Here is a 20,658-nt window from a genome sequence, read left to right on the forward strand (position 1 = left end):
GGTCCCATCTGCACCTTTAGTGAAAAAGAGGAAATCGATTTTTAAAATTTACTTTTTGTTTATCTCAAGCAATCAATTAAAATATTGTTTCTAATTTATTTAGTAGTATTGAACTAATTCTAATAAACCAATTAACCATCACATAAATACCCTACATTTTAGAAATAAAAAATTGGAAACATAAATTGAAAGTAATTCAAAAATCAAATTGTTTTTTTTTTACATGAAATTATAGGTGGCAGTAAAAATAATATATTTCAAATTATTCATTTGTAATGCAATATGATAACGTATTTTTCATAAAATTGACTTTTTTTATTCAGTTGTAATTTCAGTTTTATAATGGTTGGTTCTAAACAAGCTCATAACAAATGTATTCTGTAGCTCATTTATTTGCCTTTCTTGCCATTAGTGCGTCGCTTTCGTACACAAATGTAAGGTGTACACTCTATGTATTTAACAAGCTAAACCGCAAAAAATATGATTTTTGAACACAGTAATGCAACTATAATCGTGTATCGTTATATTAACACTTTTAATATTGTGTTACAAATACATAGTAATAAAAAATTATTTACACATAATAAATGGAATATTATTATAAAAACTATAAGAGTATATTGTCCTACACTTTAGTTTATTTACCGGCAGGAATCGTTTTAAATGTTTAATACTTTATGTATCGAAAGCTATTAAAATAATGTAATACATTACTTGTGCTGTAACACTTAAGTTCAATGTATAAAAACTATTTTACTTATTCACTTGTATGTATTTAATTAATATAAAAAAGTAAAGAATTCTCTTTAGACCTAGTTATCCATTTGGCAGATAAAGCAGACTTCATATGTTTCTTGACTTCAACACTTTCCCAGCCGCCTCCACTTTCCCTAACATTAGTTAGGTACCCATTAGAGCTGGCTTGACTTAGGGACGCTATGCTGACTCGGACTCGAACTCGTGACTTTAAGTTCGCAAGGTGATTTTGTGTAGGTCTACCTATTTTTACTCTGTTCACAAAATATTTATTTACAATTTGTGCTCATGCTGAACTTCCATACATAAAATTCAATTGATGAAAAAGTTTTTTTTTAGTATTTTCTTATTACAGTCAAATACGAAGGATCGATGTCGGAGAATTCTACAAACACATGAACAAGTGAGAAAAAGTAAGGTTATTTAATGAATAAAATCCTTAGCAAAACAAAAAATATATATTAAATGAATAAAATATAATGCACTAATTGATCATGTACTAATAATTTTAGCAATTGTGTTTAGGTTAATTAATTTCTATTTGTTCCAAGTTACCTAAAAAAATCCACTGTACAACTAAAATATTTGGTGAAATTAAATAATTCGTTCTCTTTAAAAAAAATCAATCAAACTTGAGTTTGTCGCTTTCAGACCTAAAGCTATAAAGAACGTAGCGTTCTTTTAACAAACTATCAAAAACAAAACATACAATATAACAATTTTTTTATTAAACTTTGAATAAGATCTTGTTACACACATATAATAAATAAGAAGAAAATATCAATGTGTAATTGTTATGATAGAAAAGAGGGAGTGATCTACATTAAACGTTCTCGTATAGTACTTTTTTTTTGTAAAGGATAGAATCGCGTAGAAAAAAAATGTGCACCAAATGAAAATAAACGTGTGTATAATATAAATTAAAATGTGTGCTTTAATTGAAAAAGTTAATTAAACATTTAATTCAGCCAAATTCAATGTCACAATGCATTGTCTTCGAGTATAGACCTAGGTAAAACAGTTTTAAAGAAAGCGGATAGCTAGAAGTGATCTTTTTTTCAGAAATCGGAAATAACGTTAAGTAATACTTCAATTCACACACAAATAAAACCACTCAAAATTTGTTAGAATCAAGAGAATAAGACTTTATACTTCAGTATAAAACTTTATTTACTTAACTAAAACGACACTTAAGTTATCGTTATTTTAGATATCAGAAATATAGTAAAAGTACCACTTACGTATAGTAAGTATAGTAAAGTACCACTTTCGGTTTCTAAATATCGAACAAAACATACACATAAAATGTGATACTTAATATGTAAAGTAGCATAAACGTTATGGGCTTTTGAGAAATTGTAAGTAGAGTAAGTACCACTTTTGGTTACCAAAAATCTCTCAAAAGTTGATACATAACTAAACACTGTGACTTTATAAATAATATTGCCTTGTTGCAACAGCGTTTTAAAATTCGAAAATTCAAAAAACATTAAGGTAAAAAAACAAAAATTATTAAAATATGTGATATTGTTTTTAAAACTAGCTAGGCAATGTGGCTCTTTTAAAAAAAAAATAAAAGAATAAAATAAATGAACGTGTTTGCATATGACTATGGTATTCGTTTTGAATGTCATAAAAACAGTTCTTGTTTCAGCCGTTTCAATTTATAGGCTTCTCATAAATGTGGTAATCTGTTATCAAAAGAAGCATGATAATGGTGAGTTGTGTGCTTAAATACAGGGTATGTGAAAAAGTTATTTGAAAAAAAAAGCAATTCTAAAACAGAAAATTCAACTAAAAATATAAATAATTTGTCTAAGTGCTACATTTCCTGTATCGCTGAGCCGGCACTAGTCTTTAACAGAAATGTTGCTGCCGTTGATCCAGCTTAGATTTAATGTAAACTAATTAGTTTAAAATTATATAAAATAAAATGAAATTTAAAATACCCGATTCTGCTTGATTATAAACGTGTGTCATTTCGGCAGCATCTGTATTATAATATTTACTTAGAATAATATTTTATCAGAACATGAATTAAAATATTTTTAAATTTTATAAAAGAAAATATTTATATAATTAGATATGCATTATATATTTTTAAGTGTAAATGTAATTTAAAATAGAAGTACCTGTACGTGCATATATTTCTGTCTTTTCTTTTCGTTGCTTATTTTTGCATCGTAGAAAGCACCTTAAAATTGAAGATTGAATATCAGTTTCTAATGAGAAATGCATTTTATTGAATCCAGCTTTATTTGATTACAAATATAATAATTCAGCGTGGTAAATAATCAAATAATTGAACTTAATTATCTGCTAATTATGCGTGACTGCATTTTTATTTGCGATAAATGTTTTATCAACGTAAAAAGCATAGAAAGTATAATATCTACAATGAACCTTTTTATAAAGATCCCAACTACAACTCCAACAACAAATGCGAGAAAACTTGTTAACGACGTGATGACAGCAGAAGTGATGGGTTGGTTGGCTACTGTACTATCTATACAAATGGTCAAAATCAGTTTAAAATATTCAAAACACAAATAAAAATGCCCAAACATATAATATGCCGCAGTTCCATCGTTTGATCGGGCCATTTTTCTGTTAGGTTTATATAGGTTAGGACAATGACAAAATGCACTTCACACAGAATTAATGGACTCTAGATATATCATATGTATCATTTTTAGTGTTATAGTGTCAACTTTTCTTTATTGGTAATTTTCCTTAATGATGAGTTGCAGATTGGTTTATCTATTGAAGATATTTTAGCTTTTAGCATAAATTGTATAAAATAACTGACGTCTGAAACGGGTGGTGAGAGTTGGGACACGAACGTGTGGGGCAGCGAATTATTTCAAATATTGTGGACCAAATCGGAAGTTATCTACATAAAAACCTACTTTAAGCCAGCAGTTCATCAAATTCATTTGTATAAAATAGTTTAAAAAGCAGGCTCATTTATATTCATTTGAATAATGCTGAAAGTTCGTCAAAATGCTAGAGAGGTAATATTTTTTGAAAAAGCCACACGGAAATTCTACCTATCCAAAGTGTATCTGAAGAACAGATGATAGCATTTTTGGAGCCACCTGGAATATAAGAAACTACTAAGTAAACAGCGAGAAGTATATTGTTTGAATGTTAATTTTGGAATGTTAAAACGAAAAACAAAGCGATATAAACCCCCTGGACAAAAACCCCCAAATTGAGGTTTATATAAGGAAAAACCAAAGATTATGAGAACCAAAATTAATTAAATACAAAACAAACATTAGAAAAAAAAACTTTTTTTATTTTTATTATAGCTTCAAAAAGACAGCTATGCCTCGCAAATACTAAATAACGGTGGAGTCATTAATTATATCATCAACATTCCTTGGATCAGACAGTGGGTGTTTTAACGTTTGACGTTGACGCCTGATGTTACGCCGTATGTGTGGAACCGAGGGCAACTTGGCCTTGGCCTTATTTCCGCTAATCGTATTAATGGACTGAGTGATGATCTGCTGGGGTGTTGCTTCCGTTTCTTCTGCCAGTTGTTTCATCTGCTGCACTACTTTACACAATTCAAGTTGAGATGTATCTGGTCCGTGCGAATGTTCATTACAACGTCCAACAAGCTGTTCACCATGAATCTTTATCTTAACTTTGCATTCTGTCTTTTTGCGTCTTTTGGAACACTCAAATGACACAACGCCGTTCGCCAGATCTTTTTGCTTGACATTAAACATAGCCTTCAAAAGTCAAATTTAAATTGCCTTTATTGGATTGTACGAAATTCATTCCAGAAATTATACGATTTGTGGAGAAATAAATTTGACGTCGTATTTATACCATGCTTCTGTGTGCCAAGGTGGATATGAACCAAGCTTCCGCCGGTGAATCTCTCACATCTTTTGTATTGTTAAAACTGTGTTGCTTTGATCCGCACGACTCCCACATGTGGATGACCTATGTCTAAGGTGTTGTCGGTGCCCGATCTTTGATCAAATACAACTATTTTTTTAGTCTTAAAAAATTACATTAATTTATTGTATTTTTTTTATTTTTCGGTCCACATCATCGTTATTATTTCTTTATATAAACCTCAGTCCGGGGGTTATTATCCGGGGGGTTTATGTCAAGGGTTTTTTTTGTCCAGGGGGTTTATGTCGCGAGGGGGGGGGGGGGGTGTCCAGGGGGTTTATGTCGGGGGGTTTATGTCCAGGGGGGTTATGTCCAGGGGGTTTTTGACCGGGAGCCATTTCTAAATAAATTCAATGATTAACCAAAGGTTTTTTTTCTAATTCTTTGTATCCAACATTGTGTGATATCCATAACTTATCCTCTTCCATGTCTATCCCACTTCTCCATTTTTCCAGTTTCACTTCTTCTTACACCTGTCTCGCTTCTCGGAAATATGATGACTTTTTAATTATGTGTCATTTAAGTCTATATTCTCTAAATTAAAAACAATTGTGAAATCAGTCAATTGTTTTAATTAAAGTAAAATGTTTACATAAAAAATATGAAAATAAATTAAAAACATCTTCAAATTAAGCCAGTTGTAATAGATCTATATAAAAGAGACATTATATGTGTAAATAATAAAGGAAGAAGTAAAACATTTATATACACTATTTTTCTTTTACCGGCGCATATACTTATATCGCATGTAAAATCTTCTGGATTCTAATAGTGTCTAAACATACCTTCGTGTATTGTGTTACAGTGTCGTTATTAATTTAAACAAGTATAAAATTGTTATACTTTGACCCAAGATTCATCTTAAACTTTCTTTGGATTCTTGCGGAGTCTGGATTCTACGGCAATGCTATGATAATAACATTCTAGAATGTAGAGAAAAATTAAATGTAGAGAAAATTAAATTTGACACAACTAATTTATTAAAAAGAGCGCCCATGCCAGAAAATAAGGATTTGTGGTTTTTTAATTCTAGAGTTAAAAGATAGGTTAAGATAATCCATTGATAAGCGACAATATCCACTGTGACTACATGACATTTATTTTTATAAGTTATTAAATACTGTGCAGTAAATACAAAGCGAATAAAAACATTTTTTTCTCGTAGACGTAAATATAATGAAACTTACTTTTTTCACAGAAGTCTCCAGTTTTGCAAGGAGGGCACTCATTACATTTACCATCAACATTATCACAAGACTGATTCACGCAGTTCATGCTACAGCTGGCCTTACAGTCTACACCGTAGAATCTTTCTCTACATGCTGGCAACATAGACATCAATAAGTTTTTAAACTGTTAAAACAAACAGGTTGACGATAAATGATGATTTCGAAAAACTTGGCTACGGGGGACTACTTGGCTTGTACCTATTTGCGGTACTAAATAAGACATAACTACTGACGTAATATGTGCATGGTACGAAGGTATATACATGATAATTGTGAAATTGTGAAATAGCATAGACAGTCATGTTACACACAGGTTTAATGAAAGTGTGAAAATGTACCAAAAATATAATCGTGTTCAAATCAGCAAAAATACACGTGTGTAAATAAAACGAGGAAACCCCTCACAGAATGATAATGTTTATTGTAAACTTATTAAAGGACATATCAACCATCTCCATGACTCTACCGTTTGTACAAGTTGCTCCTTCATATCCGGGTTCACATTGACAAGTTCCATCAGTTGCCTTACAAATCGTGTTGCAATGAGTGGAGCAGGTAGTGGAACAGTTCATTCCGTAAAAGCCAGCCTTACATTCTGTTTTAAATAACCACTGTAGCATTAGTACAAAAGTATTTTTACTCTTAATTTAAGATAAAAATAATTTACATAAAAAACGAATATAAAAGTAAAGACTATTGACTATTTTAGGATTACCATCTTGGCAGGTTGGAGGCATGTACCCAGCTTCACACCCATTGGTGCAGACACCAGTCACGTGATCACACTGTGTATCATAACATCTCAGATCACAGTAGTTGGCGCAATCTTTACCATACTTGCCAGATGGGCAGGCTGAAACAAGTTACATGGTCATAGCAGTCAAGTTAGGTTTTCTTATTTTCAATCTAAATCTAGGTAAATAAAAAGTGTATTCGAATATCAAAAGAAACATGACGAACACACACATGCAAACACCGCCCGAGGATAATACTGCACGCTGCTATATATATATATATATATATATATATATATATATATATATATATATATATATATATATATATAATATATATCTATAAACATGTGATTCATCTGTATGTCTAACACTTTTGCACAAGCAACTGACTAGTATAGACCAGTTATATTTTTAATATGTTTGATTAACAAATTTAAAATTAAAAGAGGTGTTTCGATTTTTATTTTTTATTTTAATTTTTAATTTCTCGTACACAGAGTGCAGACGAAGCAATGTAATCGTGCTGAATAATTAACACATATTTTGATAGTTTTCGTCGTTTACACCTCCCTACAGTATCATATACAGAACATAAGGGATGCACACACAACAATTTAATCGTGCGAAAAATCTAAATAAAGCAGCTTTGAAGTTTATATCCTTTCGAAACGTAATAAAGCGGTTTAGAAATTTGTTCTTTGTGTCTGTGTGTCTGTAAATACAATAACTTGAGTACCGTTTAAGTTATGTTGACGAAATTACAAATATAAGTATAACTATTATTTCAAATGTGTGTACCTATAACAACTTTTAAGAGATTTCTCGATTAAAATAAGTCCCTTATACTCCGTATATGATGGAGTACTGAGGTGTAAAACGATGAAACTTTCAACATTTCATGTGATTTTTTTGCACGATTACATTACTTCCTTTATACTCGGTTTTCGAGAAAGAAATAACATTTCTATTTGACGATTGCACTGAAGTGCCATCCCCTTTACTATTTTTTTTTACGAATATACGTAAAAGCTAAGGACAGATCACTACCGTTTGTTTGTATTATCCACTGTTAAAACGTATTAAATTAAATACAATTTAAAAAATAAATTCAAAATGAAAGAAAACATTACTGGCAATGCATCCTTCACCATAGAAACCAGCTTTACAACCAGACAGACATCCGCCTGTACTGACCAAGCATGTCTCTGATGTGACGTCACAGTTACACGAGTACTCACAGTCTCGGCCAAACTTGCCGGGATCACAGATGGAGTCTGGTGGAATACAGATGGAACATTATGCAGGTCATAGACTCTCATAACACGTTTATTAAGGTTATAACAAAATATATCATGTATTTAATAGCTTTAATCAGCTAATAAGAAAATTGGATATGTTATTTGTGCTAAGAAATCGATTGTTTTTGTCTTAAAAGTTATACAAGAAGTTAAATGTAATATTAAAAAATATACAGGAATAGCCTGCACGTGCTATGTTCATTAACAGTCAGACAGACGAGGATGAGAAACCAAGCTTTGATCACACCTATCTCGAGTGGTGAATCTGTGACCAGTTAGAACAGTCGCCCGTTCTTGTGCTAGACAAGAACAGAACAGTCCAATTACTTAACACATGTAGCCTACTTTATCTAATGGTCTCAACATTACACAACTTATTGTTTCTCACCTCCGTAAATTTCAACCTCACATAAAGTAAGAATTTTGAATAGGTTGACGACACTAATTTCAACAAAATTAATGTCTCTCAGTGTGGTGTTGTGGAGGATAGTATACACTGGCTGTATGTTGTTTGGATCCTGGTAAGAAAAAACTTCTCCTTTGCTGTTGCTTGATTTTAATGTAAAGTTCATTAGCCGATCAGCGTTGGCTGTTAAATATATACAAAGTTTTTCATTTTAAGACAACAATACGCGATTAGAAAATAATTATGCTATTAAGATTTCGATAAAAAAGAACAATTATTAGTCTGGGGTAAATTAATTCTGTCGTTAAATTTCTGAGTAAAAATATGAAAACGGGTGTATTACAATTAACCTCTTATAACTGTACGATCATTATTTTGGAAGTTTTAAGTGATATTTAACAATCGAGTTGTAGGTTCCTGGACAATAACCCCTTGGACATTAATACTCCCCCCCCTCCATTCCCTGACATACAACCTCTGGAAGTTATCTCCCGCTACGTATGCCCACCTACTCAGATCGCCCACCCCATCCTATATTTGAATACAAATTTCATTTGTAAGATTCTTAAGCTGAGCCAGAAGATGGGAAATTTATTTTGAAAAATATGTCAAACCGCCAGGTTGAAGATCATCAACTAAACACCTGTTGTATTATGGAAACATATTATTGCATGAATGTTGAGGGTGACATGCAGAAAAGGAACAATTCAGCAGAAGGCAAGTACCCAATATTCTCTCAAATATGCGATGATGCCATCCAAATATAGGAAATTCATCGTCTTTATAAGTAAATAACAATAGCCAAATGATGCATACAATATTGGAAAAACAAAAAAATTTCGGTTTTTCCATAAATAAACCTACAACTAACGAGGGGTAATATCATTGTCTAAGGGTATGTGTTGTGTGAGGAAATGTGAGGTTAATGAAGAGATATCATTTCTGGGGATGTAATGCCCAGAGATTACTTATGTTACACCCAGTTTGCAGGTGGAACAGAATTTGGTTAGGACAAAGTCGACTTTTTGTTGACCAGGCCGGAAAACACTAAAAACAGCTTGATATTTATTATTAAGTTTTCTTTTTCATTATTTAGCACGTATTGTATGTGAAGCATAGAGTTAACCCATGTTATACTTTTTACTTATGTCTTGTGAATAAGCGTCCAACTTGATAAAAAGAATTGCAAAAATGTACTAACAATTAATACAAACCCAACTTATGTTGATTTATTTGGAAAGTGCACCCCACACCTGGAGAGAAAAGTCTATAAGAAACATTATCTGCATGATTGAGATTTAGTGGCCAAAAGTAGGAAACGGGTTTAGATTACAGACATTACAGACAATTTTAATCAGTATGACTTACAAATGTGACCAGTTTTCTACATATTTTCTACCCGGAAGAGTGAAGGGCATTTGAGATTTTCGAGGGGGGGGAGATGGACTAAATTTCAGGGGAGGGGGGGGGCGGACACAGGTAACAGTATATTTTCTATATACATTTTATTTTGTAACAGGAGGCGGTAGACATTCGTCCGGAGCGCCCTACCACCTAACAAGAGTTGCCTGAAAGAAACTATGAATGCGACTTTTGTCAAGTTTGAGCTTAGATGCAATTTTTGGGAACATGACTACGACAATGTTTAGTATGAATGCGCAGTAACTACGTCTAGATCAAGGTTAAAAAAGTTTAAAATGAATTCTGGATAAAAATCCGTTTCCAACCACTTTCATTTCCGGTTAAATTTGAAGTGAAGTTGAGATGGTGATTGTGGGTTTGGTTTCAGTTTAGAGAAAAAGACAACACTATCAACCTAGCGCCTGTTTTATTTCTCCCTCAACGTGCCATTTATTTAATACTAGGGTACCCGTCCCCGCGCGTTGCCGCGGGAATAGAAGAAAGTCAGACAAAATATATAAGAAGGTTTTCATCCATGCGTTACCAATAATATTTTCTTAGACGCGTCACCTTGTTTTCTAAAAGTGAGTTATTTGAATGTAGACAATGCCTGCGCTTGGATCATAAATATGGGGACACGGGTTAACCTACACTACGGCATGAAAACTTTGAGTGTTAGTTAATCACTCACCGAAATAATGAGGAAGAACACACTTCGGTGACCGCCCATGAGTCAGGACTTAGAGGGGCGCTCTTGGAAGCCCCCCCCCCCCCGATTACACTACCGCAGACGCGCAGCGCACGGCCTCTGGCTCCTTAAAACTAGCATAGGTGCCATAGTGCTCACAGGATGACCCAGAGCGCCACATAGCATCCGGAAACAATTATACAGATTGCGTCATTCACTAAAGTGACACAAATCAACAAGATTTTTTTCTTCAACACGTAGACAAAAATATTTAACGTGTTATAAACATCAGTGTGACTGATGCAATTTGTAAGCATTACTAATGGTGTATTATCAGAAGCTTGATCTCAATTTCTGAATGGATTGTCTAAAAATAGATGCTAATGGCATCATTCGCAAAGTGAAGAAACTGTTTGGTTTTTTTTTTACGGACTCAAGGAAACAACCCAGTTAATAACCTAACCTTGGTTAATATTTGTGATTATAAAAAAAATATATCACAGAGCCTTCTGGGGCCCATGTGAGCGTATGGGGGGCGAAACTGAAATTTTTGTTCTCAGCCAAATCGTACCCTACCATGGCGTTTGCGAACACGCCTTATTTAATTAAGTGAGCGACTATAGCGCACCATATTATCCATTATCTATCACACTGTTTAAAACGAACGTAGTCGCCATAGCACTCACGGGAAAGACCAGGGCGCCAAATTTCATCCTTCCGGTGGCCGCCTGCGCGAAGTTAAATCCCCCCCCTCAGAAACCTTATCTGGAGTATTCATCAACTCCCTAAAGTTTTATGGCACTCGGATAAATGGTGTCGAACCGCAACCGACTTTTATTTTTGTATACCGTATATACAGAAAAATCGCACCATCCCGGGGCGCTGCCCTTGCGAAATTAAAACAAATGTTGTTCCACAAACCTCTCATGGAGTGTCCTAATCAACTCTCCAAAGTTTGATGGCGATCAGAAGAGAGACAAGCAAACAGACACACGCACATTGCTTTTTTATATATAGATACGAATATTCGAGAATATTTAGGGGAGATTACTTGCGCTGTATTTAAATTGTTTTGATGTTGGGAACAAATATTTTCTAACGAGTCGACCCGCGGCGTATCATTCGCCGCTATTTAGTTGTTTTATTTTCTACTTTTCAGTAATTCATAATTTGTGAATTCAACAGTACCAATGCTGCCACTTAATATATTTGCTTTAAAACACTATCAGTAGCTCGTTAGGGACGAAAACCTCCCCCCCCCCTAATTTCCCCAGCCCCCCCCCCCCCCCTCCGTGAGAGCAGCCTCCTCATAGTTACATCCCCTAAGTTTAAAATCGTTTCAAACTAAATTATCTGCCCCTAATAGCCGTCACTAAACCCTGCTCTACGATTGTAAACATTTAGCGTGAACCACAGCTCATCAGACCATGTAAGGGGATATGCGCGACAAAAAAAACACAAAATTTCTTGTTTTTCGTCATGATGGGTTTCTTGCACTTTTGCATACTTTGTCCATTTTTGTATTAGGAAAATAATAACTTTAAAGAGAAAAAAACTTTTTTAGGTGTTTAAATTACCATTTTTATGACCCTGTTAATTAAAAATAATCAATTTTTCTCAATCTTACACGCTCTCTATAAAAAGTTGTATATCTCTCATCATATTGTATTTGGCATCATTGGAAAGCTGGATTTCTCCTTTATTTGATAATCTTAATTTCCATCATCTCGGAAACACCCAAAGCTTACAATCGGCTTTGCAGTTTACCCAGATATGGTATTTTCGTGACCTACTTTTCGTTACTTTTGGCTGCTTTTCTCAGTTTGAATGTTTTTAACACTACAAAGCCTACTACTTTTTAAGTTATTAAACAATCGCAACCATATTTTCAGTAATTGTTCTTCGTGCAAAAATACAACTTTTGTCACGAAGGAATTGTGATGGCTTATATAGAAAAAAAGTATTTGGTAATTAATATGCAAATTTTGAAAATTTTAAACACTAAAAATGGTACGATTTTGTAGACTTTGTAAAATTCTTACTAGTAGCTATTTCAAAAAGTTTCCTTGACAAAAGTTTTAATATATCCTGAAATATAAGCAGTTAAAATTTGATTGCTCTAGGTGCATAAATAAAAAAGCCTTAGCATTTTTAAAAGTACCAAAAAATTCAAAATTGCGGAGGTTTTTTCAGGTTTCCATGACAACCAAAATTGTTTTCAACCCTTTTTTAGCTGTTTAATACTTACTTTTATATGCCAAACATGATAAAAGTATTCAAAATGCTTTAGATATTAGATTGTAAAAAATAGGAAAAAACATAGCATATCCCATGCGGGTGGTAGGGAGCGAGCTTACAGCTTGGAGTTTTCTAGGGTCTCCAAGAAGAGAATTATATATATATATATATAGATAAGAATGGTTTGATATAGTGCATTGTGGTAGGTAAAACACAGATATTTTAAATACTACTTTTTTAATTCATTTTATACAATGAATGTACTATTAGTAATTCTTGTTTTTGATAAATAACAGTTTAGAAGCTGTTCCTAAATGTCCTCTATGTTTACGTTTGTGTTTCCAATGGCGTTATTGTTTGCGCTTGTGCTTGCGTTTGCGTTTGTCTTTGTGTTTGCGTTACGTTTGCGTTAGTGGTTTGATTTTGGTTTTGGTTGTTTGCGGTTAGGGTTAAGTTTAGAGTTAGGTTTAGGCTCATGTGTTATTTTCTCACACATTCATATTTTCATATTACCATAAAAACATTTAATTCGAAAATTAAACTATTTTTTAAACACGGCCATGACGGGCATATACTGCTTAATAAACACACAAGTCACAGTCTTTTACGGATAGGTTTTTCACAGGCCAGTGCAATGCCTGGCCGGGACGACAAATGAAAAATAAATACACAAATTATTAAATCAAACGTCAATCAAATAGCAATGATTTAGACCCAATCGCAAGCTTTGAAAATATCCTTTGTCTACTTTTTGGGTGGGAATATTTTTAAAAACATCCGTACCTATGCCACCTGAATAATTAGTTAAAGCAATATTATCTTTAAAAACTCTCATATCAATTGGTCAAAATATTTTGTAGTATTTAGTATACTATCCGGTAATCATGACATAAAATCTTGTTTAAATTAAATTGTATCCTAAGTTAAACCATTCGAATGTCACCTAATAGAAACAACAAACAGTTATATCATTAAATCTATAGTCGCAAGCTAATAATTCATTAAAACTCATTAATCTATTGTGTTTTTATAGGCGTAGAATCGAGTTGTTCCGAAAGACCTACTCAAAAGCTAAATAATTTCCAAGAATTACAGAAAAATTAAGGACGGGATGGAATGGGATTGAAATTATATAGTCTATATTATATTTAACGCTTGTTTAGTTCCATAAACTTTGTGGTGTGCAGCGATCAGTTGACACTTTTTTACTAGAGGGGTCTTTGTAAGCACACAGTAAAAACATGCAAAAAACAAATAGAGCCAGTACCTTTTCTGTTAAAGATGTCATATCTGTAAACTGGACGAATTTTATCCAAAGTAAGATTCCATTTTGGTTGATGTTTTGTATCTGTATGTGTGCAGCTTTTTCCATCCAAAACTGGGTTAGTATTACCATCAACAGCATTCTCAGCTCGGGTGTCAATTGACGTGTAGCCATAGCCAACTAATGTTCCAGTTTGTGTTGCTTTTTGTCTTAAAGCAACGTTACGTCCTGCGTAAAACCAATTAAACAAAGTTATACGAATAGAAATCACGCATGAGACATTGAAAAGCATGCTTATATGCATAACAATTAAGAACTGTCTTGCAATATATACAAAGATGGAAAGTTCCTAATTCTAAAAACTAAAATACATTGGCCTCATAGATTATGCGTGCTTCAGTTAACACTCCATTTTACCAACATAGTGGGATGTGTTTAATTATCTAGAAAATTTCTTGTATCTGTTAAGTTACATGTATACATATACATACACACACACACACACACACATATATATATATATATATATATATATATATATATATATATATATATATATATATATATATATATATATATATATATATATATAGTTTATGAAAACTCACCTCCGCTTATATATAAAGAACATAGTTTTGATGGTGAAGACATCTCTATCTTTATTTCCTTCATGTACAAAACATCTTTGCAATGGAAATCTAAAGTTGTCTCGTTAATAAGAACAACAGTGTTGTTGTTGCACTTTGTGAGCACATCATTCCTATTTTTAACAGTAACAGATATATTGTTGTCTGCTTCTGTAAAAAAAACGGAAAGCGTTTAGTATTATAAAAACAATAATTTGGGTAGTTTGTTATAGTTAGAAATTGTGCAAATTAATAATTTAATATAAATGAATATATGCTGCGTTAGATTGCATATTTTAAATTTTGCAATCCCCTCAAAATACGCGTCTTTGAAAAACACACTGAAGTTTTGTTAATTGTAAGGGAATATTTTTTAAAATCTTTGTAAACAGAAAATGTTGATACGTATGACGCTAAATTTGCCAAAATTTTCAATATAACAGTTCAAAGTCTACGAGACTAGTTTTGTAAGATACTACTTTTTCTAGCAAAAATTAAGTGATTTAGAACTGTTTGAAAAAAAGAGACGTAATTTCCTTCAGCGACAGAATCGGGAAAAATTGATTTCGTATACAGGTTTACAACTAAATTTAAAGTTGACCCTAAATGTTAGTAATTTCTAGTTAAAAATTGTTCTTGTCTTATAACAAATTATATGTTATCTCATGGTATGGTGACCCGTCAAAAGAGCGCACGACAAAAGAGCGCCGACATAAGAGCGCAGACAAAAGAGCGCCGACATAAGAGCGCTGACATAAGAGCGCATCAATTTGCCGACAAAAGAGCGCCGACATAAGAGCGCAAACTAAAGATCGAAAAACCATATTTAATAAATAGGAACAAGAAAATTAACTCAGATCAGACGTCATCCTTTGAAGCAAACTCTTTATTGTTTCATTAAAAAACTAATTGTTCAGTTTCTTTAACTAAAAAACTGATATAATCAACATGAAGTCAAATTATTCAAAACGCAACATAGTAACACATACACAGATTTTAAAAGTTAGGCCTAAAGTGAGAATATAAACTGAAATAAAATGTAAAATAATGAAAATGAAATGAAAATAAGTTCAGATTAATAAAATGTTTCTTTATAGTTGCATTTATAATGCTAAGTTGTGGGCTATACCCCGTAGGTAGTCCATCATTGAATCATTAGCATAGGTTGAAACAATCGCCTGCAATCTTCGGTTCAGCTGAACATATTTGTTCTTTGAAGCTTCTGGTTGATTAACTCCAGCCAGATGACGTTCCAGTTCAATTTCGATGTGATCTTGTTCCAGACGAAACTGGTTGATCAACTTAAAAACGGAAGGATGGTTGCAATCTACCGTTTGTTGGAATGCGCGATGCCATGCCTCGACTGAGTTGTTTGTACGTGGTAGATTTTCAGAGACACGATTATGGACATTCCAAATAGCAAGAGCGAAGCGTGGGTCACCTCGACGGTTTCTCCTTCGCCTCCCTATGTAACTATCCTCCCAATAATCTACCAGTGGCATAATTTCTGCAGGACTAGCTTCTACTAAATGCTCAAATGCAGTACAGACATCATTTACAGGAACAAAACTTAAGGCAAGCAGCATCTTCACTGCCATTCGACATTCCTCGTTGTCGTGATACAGTTGTGATAAGCCTAAATCTTGCACTTTTCGCCAGAGGCATTGGCCTAGGTGAAATAGACAACCAACAAGACGTGCATTGGGAAACACGCGCTGAATTGCATTCTGTGTGGCTTTCTCAAAATCAGACATGATGCTCGCTGGTTTCACGGTTGGTAGAAGTTCCAGAACAATAAACCAACGGCACTGCCTTGTTATCTATCAAAGCATGAATTGTAAATACCTGATAGAAGATTACTGGTGCAACTCTGAATGTTCCATCCACAAACCAATGTTCATTTTGCTGTAGACGATTGATATTATCCATTGTTCCGAACATCATCATTCTGTAAACGTCAGTAGGTCCGGAATCCCACAAGATGAAATTTTGCCGTCTTGTTGTCGTTTGAAGAGGATCAGGAATTGTTATCTCAGCAACGTTCTGTGGATTTGGGTATGGCAGCTGCTTGCGTTTTCTCTGTCTTTCTATTGCACGTTGTGAAGCGACGTATGCCGGCAAATGAGGTGCTACTTCCATCGAAATTCCTCCTCTGGCTTGTTGAATAATCTGCCTTGGTTTTTCCACCCCTTCCACTGCCCGTGTTCGTATAGCCGAAACGACTTTCGCTGCTTCGTTTTTAGCCGGATCTGGAGCGTGATTGTGTTCTGATGATGACAGAACAACATCGTTCAGCATTTTCATCCGTCCTCGGCAGCCATCTTTCTTGCAGCATCTCCATGTCGTACTTCCATCAGCATTTGCTCTGTCCTGTCTATATCTGTAGCCTTCGACCAAAATAATTACCTTCCCTTTCTGTGATACGATCTTCTCCATGTTATCTGGACTAGAAATATTTTCAATTTGCATTTATACCATATCAACCACAATATATAAATAAACACATGTCTTTTTATCGTACCGCCGATTGTTTAATGCCATATTTGTTTAGCTTACCACATGTGTTTTTATAATTGACTGCGCTCTTTTGTCGGCGCTCTTATGTCGGCGCTCTTTTGTCTGCGCTCTTATGTCTGCGCTCTTTTGTCTGCGCTCTTATGTCTGCGCTCTTTTGTCGGCGCTCTTTTGTCTGCGCTCTTATGTCGGCGCTCTTTTGTCGTGCGCTCTTTTGACGGGGTGCCCTCATGGTATATATCACATAACAGTTGATTCATTTAAGTTTTATAATTTCACGTTTTATTCGATGATAAAAATCTATAAGAGACAAATAACCACTCACTGTAGCTAAACACTAATCTCATCCATGTAAATATATACTCTCTATTCCACTTAACCTCCACTGGTGAGGCTTGTCCTACGCAGGTGGTACTAGTTTTAAAAGGTGAAGAAAATGTGTCTTTTGCAGCAATATTCTCTGTTGGAGAAGAACAAACGTGTCAAACCGGAGTTTAAAAGTTCAATATAAATCAGGATTATTTAATTCAGGACGGACAAATTAATCTTTTTAAATGTACCGTATTGACAGCTGGGTCCAAACCATTTAGGATCACACCCATTCGTGCACCTTCCGCTATCGTCACATGGTTGGTTATTGTTGCAGCGGCATTTATACTGGCAGTTGGTACCAAACCAGCCAGCCTCACATGCTGTAGACGATGCAACACAGAACTATTAAAAAAAACACACCAGCACATTCCCGGTAACACCCCACCCCCACATTAAACAGCTTACCCAATATTCTACCTCACCCCACACTCAATGTATATCCCCAGGTGCGGAACTACAGTGCCGCCAGACCCCGCAATGCCGGGGGGGGGGGGGGGGCACGCCATTTAGGGGCCCATAGCCGACCATAGTACATTTTTTATAGTTAAATAATTTTTTCTTGAATTTTAGACTTGACGGTAAAAAAAAGCTTTTGTAAATAACAAACAGATCTACTACAGTAGTGCTGTTATACAGTAGCTAACACATGCTGTTGCCTAAACAAATATAAGATGCCTGGGCTGTAGAGTAAAAGATAGGCAAATGTCCAAAACACTTCCATAACTTATTTCCCTTATTTAAATAGTTTAAAAATGGTGCTCCTGGGCTCCTTTTAATATATTTGTACTAAACAAATTAAAAAGCAATTACTCCACTTAATTATTATTTTAAAAAATACATGCTAAAGAATGACATTGCATAAAAAGGAACTGTATTTGAAACAAAGAATACTATGAAAAACTAGACGGACTTCCAGAAAGACAGCAGAATTTAAAAGCACTAGTTCTTGCTTTGCGAAGAATTAGGAGACTTGTGTTTTTATTTGTTTTAATATTCTGGCAAAGAATTCTGCATACGACTTTTAACATATCAATTTATTTATCAAAAAGTAGCGTTGGTGTGTCAACAGCTTTCGATTAATTAAGATTTTTAAAACGAGATGAGAGTCTGGAGAAATGAATTTCAAATCGGAATTTGAGCAGATCGAGAAAGGATCCACTGAGCTGGCTGTGAAATGTGATATTTGTACAGAGTATCAGCAACACAGTTAATAAAAACGTAAAAGATCCCATGACGAAGGTGCAGAGGATAAGCAGATTTCTGACTCTTGGAGAAAGATCGTTGTTTAAACTTATTTAGAGCCAATGGACAGTGTCATAACTAGAAGAAACACAAGTTTTCAACATTTTAAAAATGTGTCACCCAAGTTTAGTTGTTTAGAGCCAAAACATTTTAAATTAGATGACAGCTTGAAACATGTAGAACAATAAAAATTTGACTTACTCTGATATAATTGAAAGTGGAATTGAGGTAGTTCAGGAGTTCGTATCATTTAGAATATTTTACCTAGAAGTTATTGATGTTTTTACTAGAAAGAAACCTTGAAGAAAAATGATGTAGTTCTATCAAAAGTTCTAGAATACAGCATAAAACAAAATTGTTATCGAATCTGTTTACACTGACACAATAATAAATGCTTTATTTTTCAACTAAATAAATTAATTAATCCATTAATATTTAATTTATTGTTTTATAATTACCTTTTCCCTGTATTGGCATCAATGAAACCAATACAGTCGCTAACACAATCTTCAGCCAGGTCGACATTTTTCTGGATTGATGTTCTTTGCAATGGAAATATATTTATACTATAACTGAGAACAAGAGTTAATATTTAAAATATATGTTAGTTTCATATAACGATTAAGAAGAAATAGAAAAGATGTGTTGTTCGTTTTAAATTTCGATGATTTTACGTCTCAACATTTAACCAAAATATTATCCATTTTTAATTTTTTTCTAATTTAAATTAAATGCATTACCATGGCTTACATTGGTTAAATTGTTCTGTGTTAACGAGTGATGTTAAATTCAATATAAACTTATGCTGCACATCTTTTGAGCGTAAAAATAGATCCAGTATCAATTTAAAAATACAATTTTCGATAAAATATTAATTTGTACTAAATAGCTTTGAGGGTCTAGCTACTCTGGGGTCATCCATAAATGAAGTCACGGTTTTTTGTGACGATTTGTACCTCCCCCCTCTGTCACACATCGTCACCAAAAGCCAGAACCCCCGCCCCTAAAATGACGTCGCACCTCAGCCTACAACTCACCCTCAAAATTGCAGTTAAATTTTTTTTAAACATCGATATTTTTTCCAAAATCTTGCCTGAACGCTGTCTACATAAATTATTTTAATCAATTCTTATTACAATTTCTTAAAACAGTTTTCTAAAACGCAAAATAATGGCTAAAACTCGTTTTCTAACATTGCTTTTTTATAATGCAAAAGTGTGACATCACACTATCTGAACATCCCCCCCCCCCCCTCCCTTCCCCTCATCACACTCCGTCACAAAATTACGGACTCCCCTCACCCGATACAAGTGTGACGTCATTTATGGACGACCCCTATGGGAATAAGATTACCGTTAATTATTAATTAGTAGCCTGGTTATATGGCAATGATCTAGGTTAGCTTTAAGCTTTAGATATTCGTAATCAAGGTATTTGCAGTAGATTTATCCTAATGATGTTTAAAATTTTAAAACAATTGTTTCACCAATTCTAATACTCAGGCTTTTCTGCTTAGGTCGAAATAATTCTTAGCCAAGATTATAATATTACGATTTTAAAATATTAACTTTTAAAGCGTTAGTCTTAATAAGATGAGTGAGAGGACACACGTACACACCAACTGGGTGTAGTCAGACTGATGGATTTTACATCAGATTTTAGATTTTTTTCCGTTATTCGTATTCAAAGCGACACATGAAGCAATTATTTTTATCATAAACACATTACTCGCATTTAAGGAGAAAATGACTTGAGTGACAGTGTTAATTAGAGAATTTAATACACATTTTAGGAGAAATCACATCCGCTTTATTCAAATTATTATATTGGCATTGTAATAAAATTAACCTGCGAAATTCGTAGGTTTTATTTCATAATTTACTTACGTAACATATATTTAGTAATGACATACATCTTTTCGGTTACTTAAAGCGCCCATTGTCGGTTACATTTAATAACAATACAATTATTA

At 33.7% G+C, this 20,658-nt stretch overlaps 1 protein-coding gene across 1 annotated transcript in view; it reads right to left on the bottom strand.

Annotated features, from left to right (window-relative positions):
- Positions 1 to 632: 632 nt before the first annotated feature.
- Positions 633 to 20,658, bottom strand: part of LOC131950690 (uncharacterized) — a 20,094-nt gene continuing 68 nt past the window's right edge. Inside the window, exons 2-15 of the mRNA XM_059312916.1 lie at positions 19,145 to 19,228; positions 17,633 to 17,764; positions 17,398 to 17,532; positions 14,541 to 14,729; positions 13,936 to 14,160; positions 8,324 to 8,524; positions 7,768 to 7,911; positions 6,616 to 6,753; positions 6,367 to 6,495; positions 5,859 to 5,993; positions 3,160 to 3,262; positions 2,889 to 2,950; positions 2,706 to 2,747; positions 633 to 2,447 (exon numbers count right to left, since the gene is read on the bottom strand). Coding sequence (XP_059168899.1) covers positions 2,416 to 2,447; positions 2,706 to 2,747; positions 2,889 to 2,950; positions 3,160 to 3,262; positions 5,859 to 5,993; positions 6,367 to 6,495; positions 6,616 to 6,753; positions 7,768 to 7,911; positions 8,324 to 8,524; positions 13,936 to 14,160; positions 14,541 to 14,729; positions 17,398 to 17,532; positions 17,633 to 17,764; positions 19,145 to 19,211 — 1,734 coding nt within the window. The 5' untranslated portion in view covers positions 19,212 to 19,228 and the 3' untranslated portion in view covers positions 633 to 2,415. The remainder of the gene's footprint in view (positions 2,448 to 2,705; positions 2,748 to 2,888; positions 2,951 to 3,159; positions 3,263 to 5,858; positions 5,994 to 6,366; positions 6,496 to 6,615; positions 6,754 to 7,767; positions 7,912 to 8,323; positions 8,525 to 13,935; positions 14,161 to 14,540; positions 14,730 to 17,397; positions 17,533 to 17,632; positions 17,765 to 19,144; positions 19,229 to 20,658) is intronic.

The sequence above is a fragment of the Physella acuta genome, unplaced genomic scaffold (assembly GCF_028476545.2).
Source record: "Physella acuta isolate Inbredline_101_S28 unplaced genomic scaffold, ASM2847654v3 ptg000777l, whole genome shotgun sequence".
NCBI classification, from domain to species: domain Eukaryota; kingdom Metazoa; phylum Mollusca; class Gastropoda; family Physidae; genus Physella; species Physella acuta.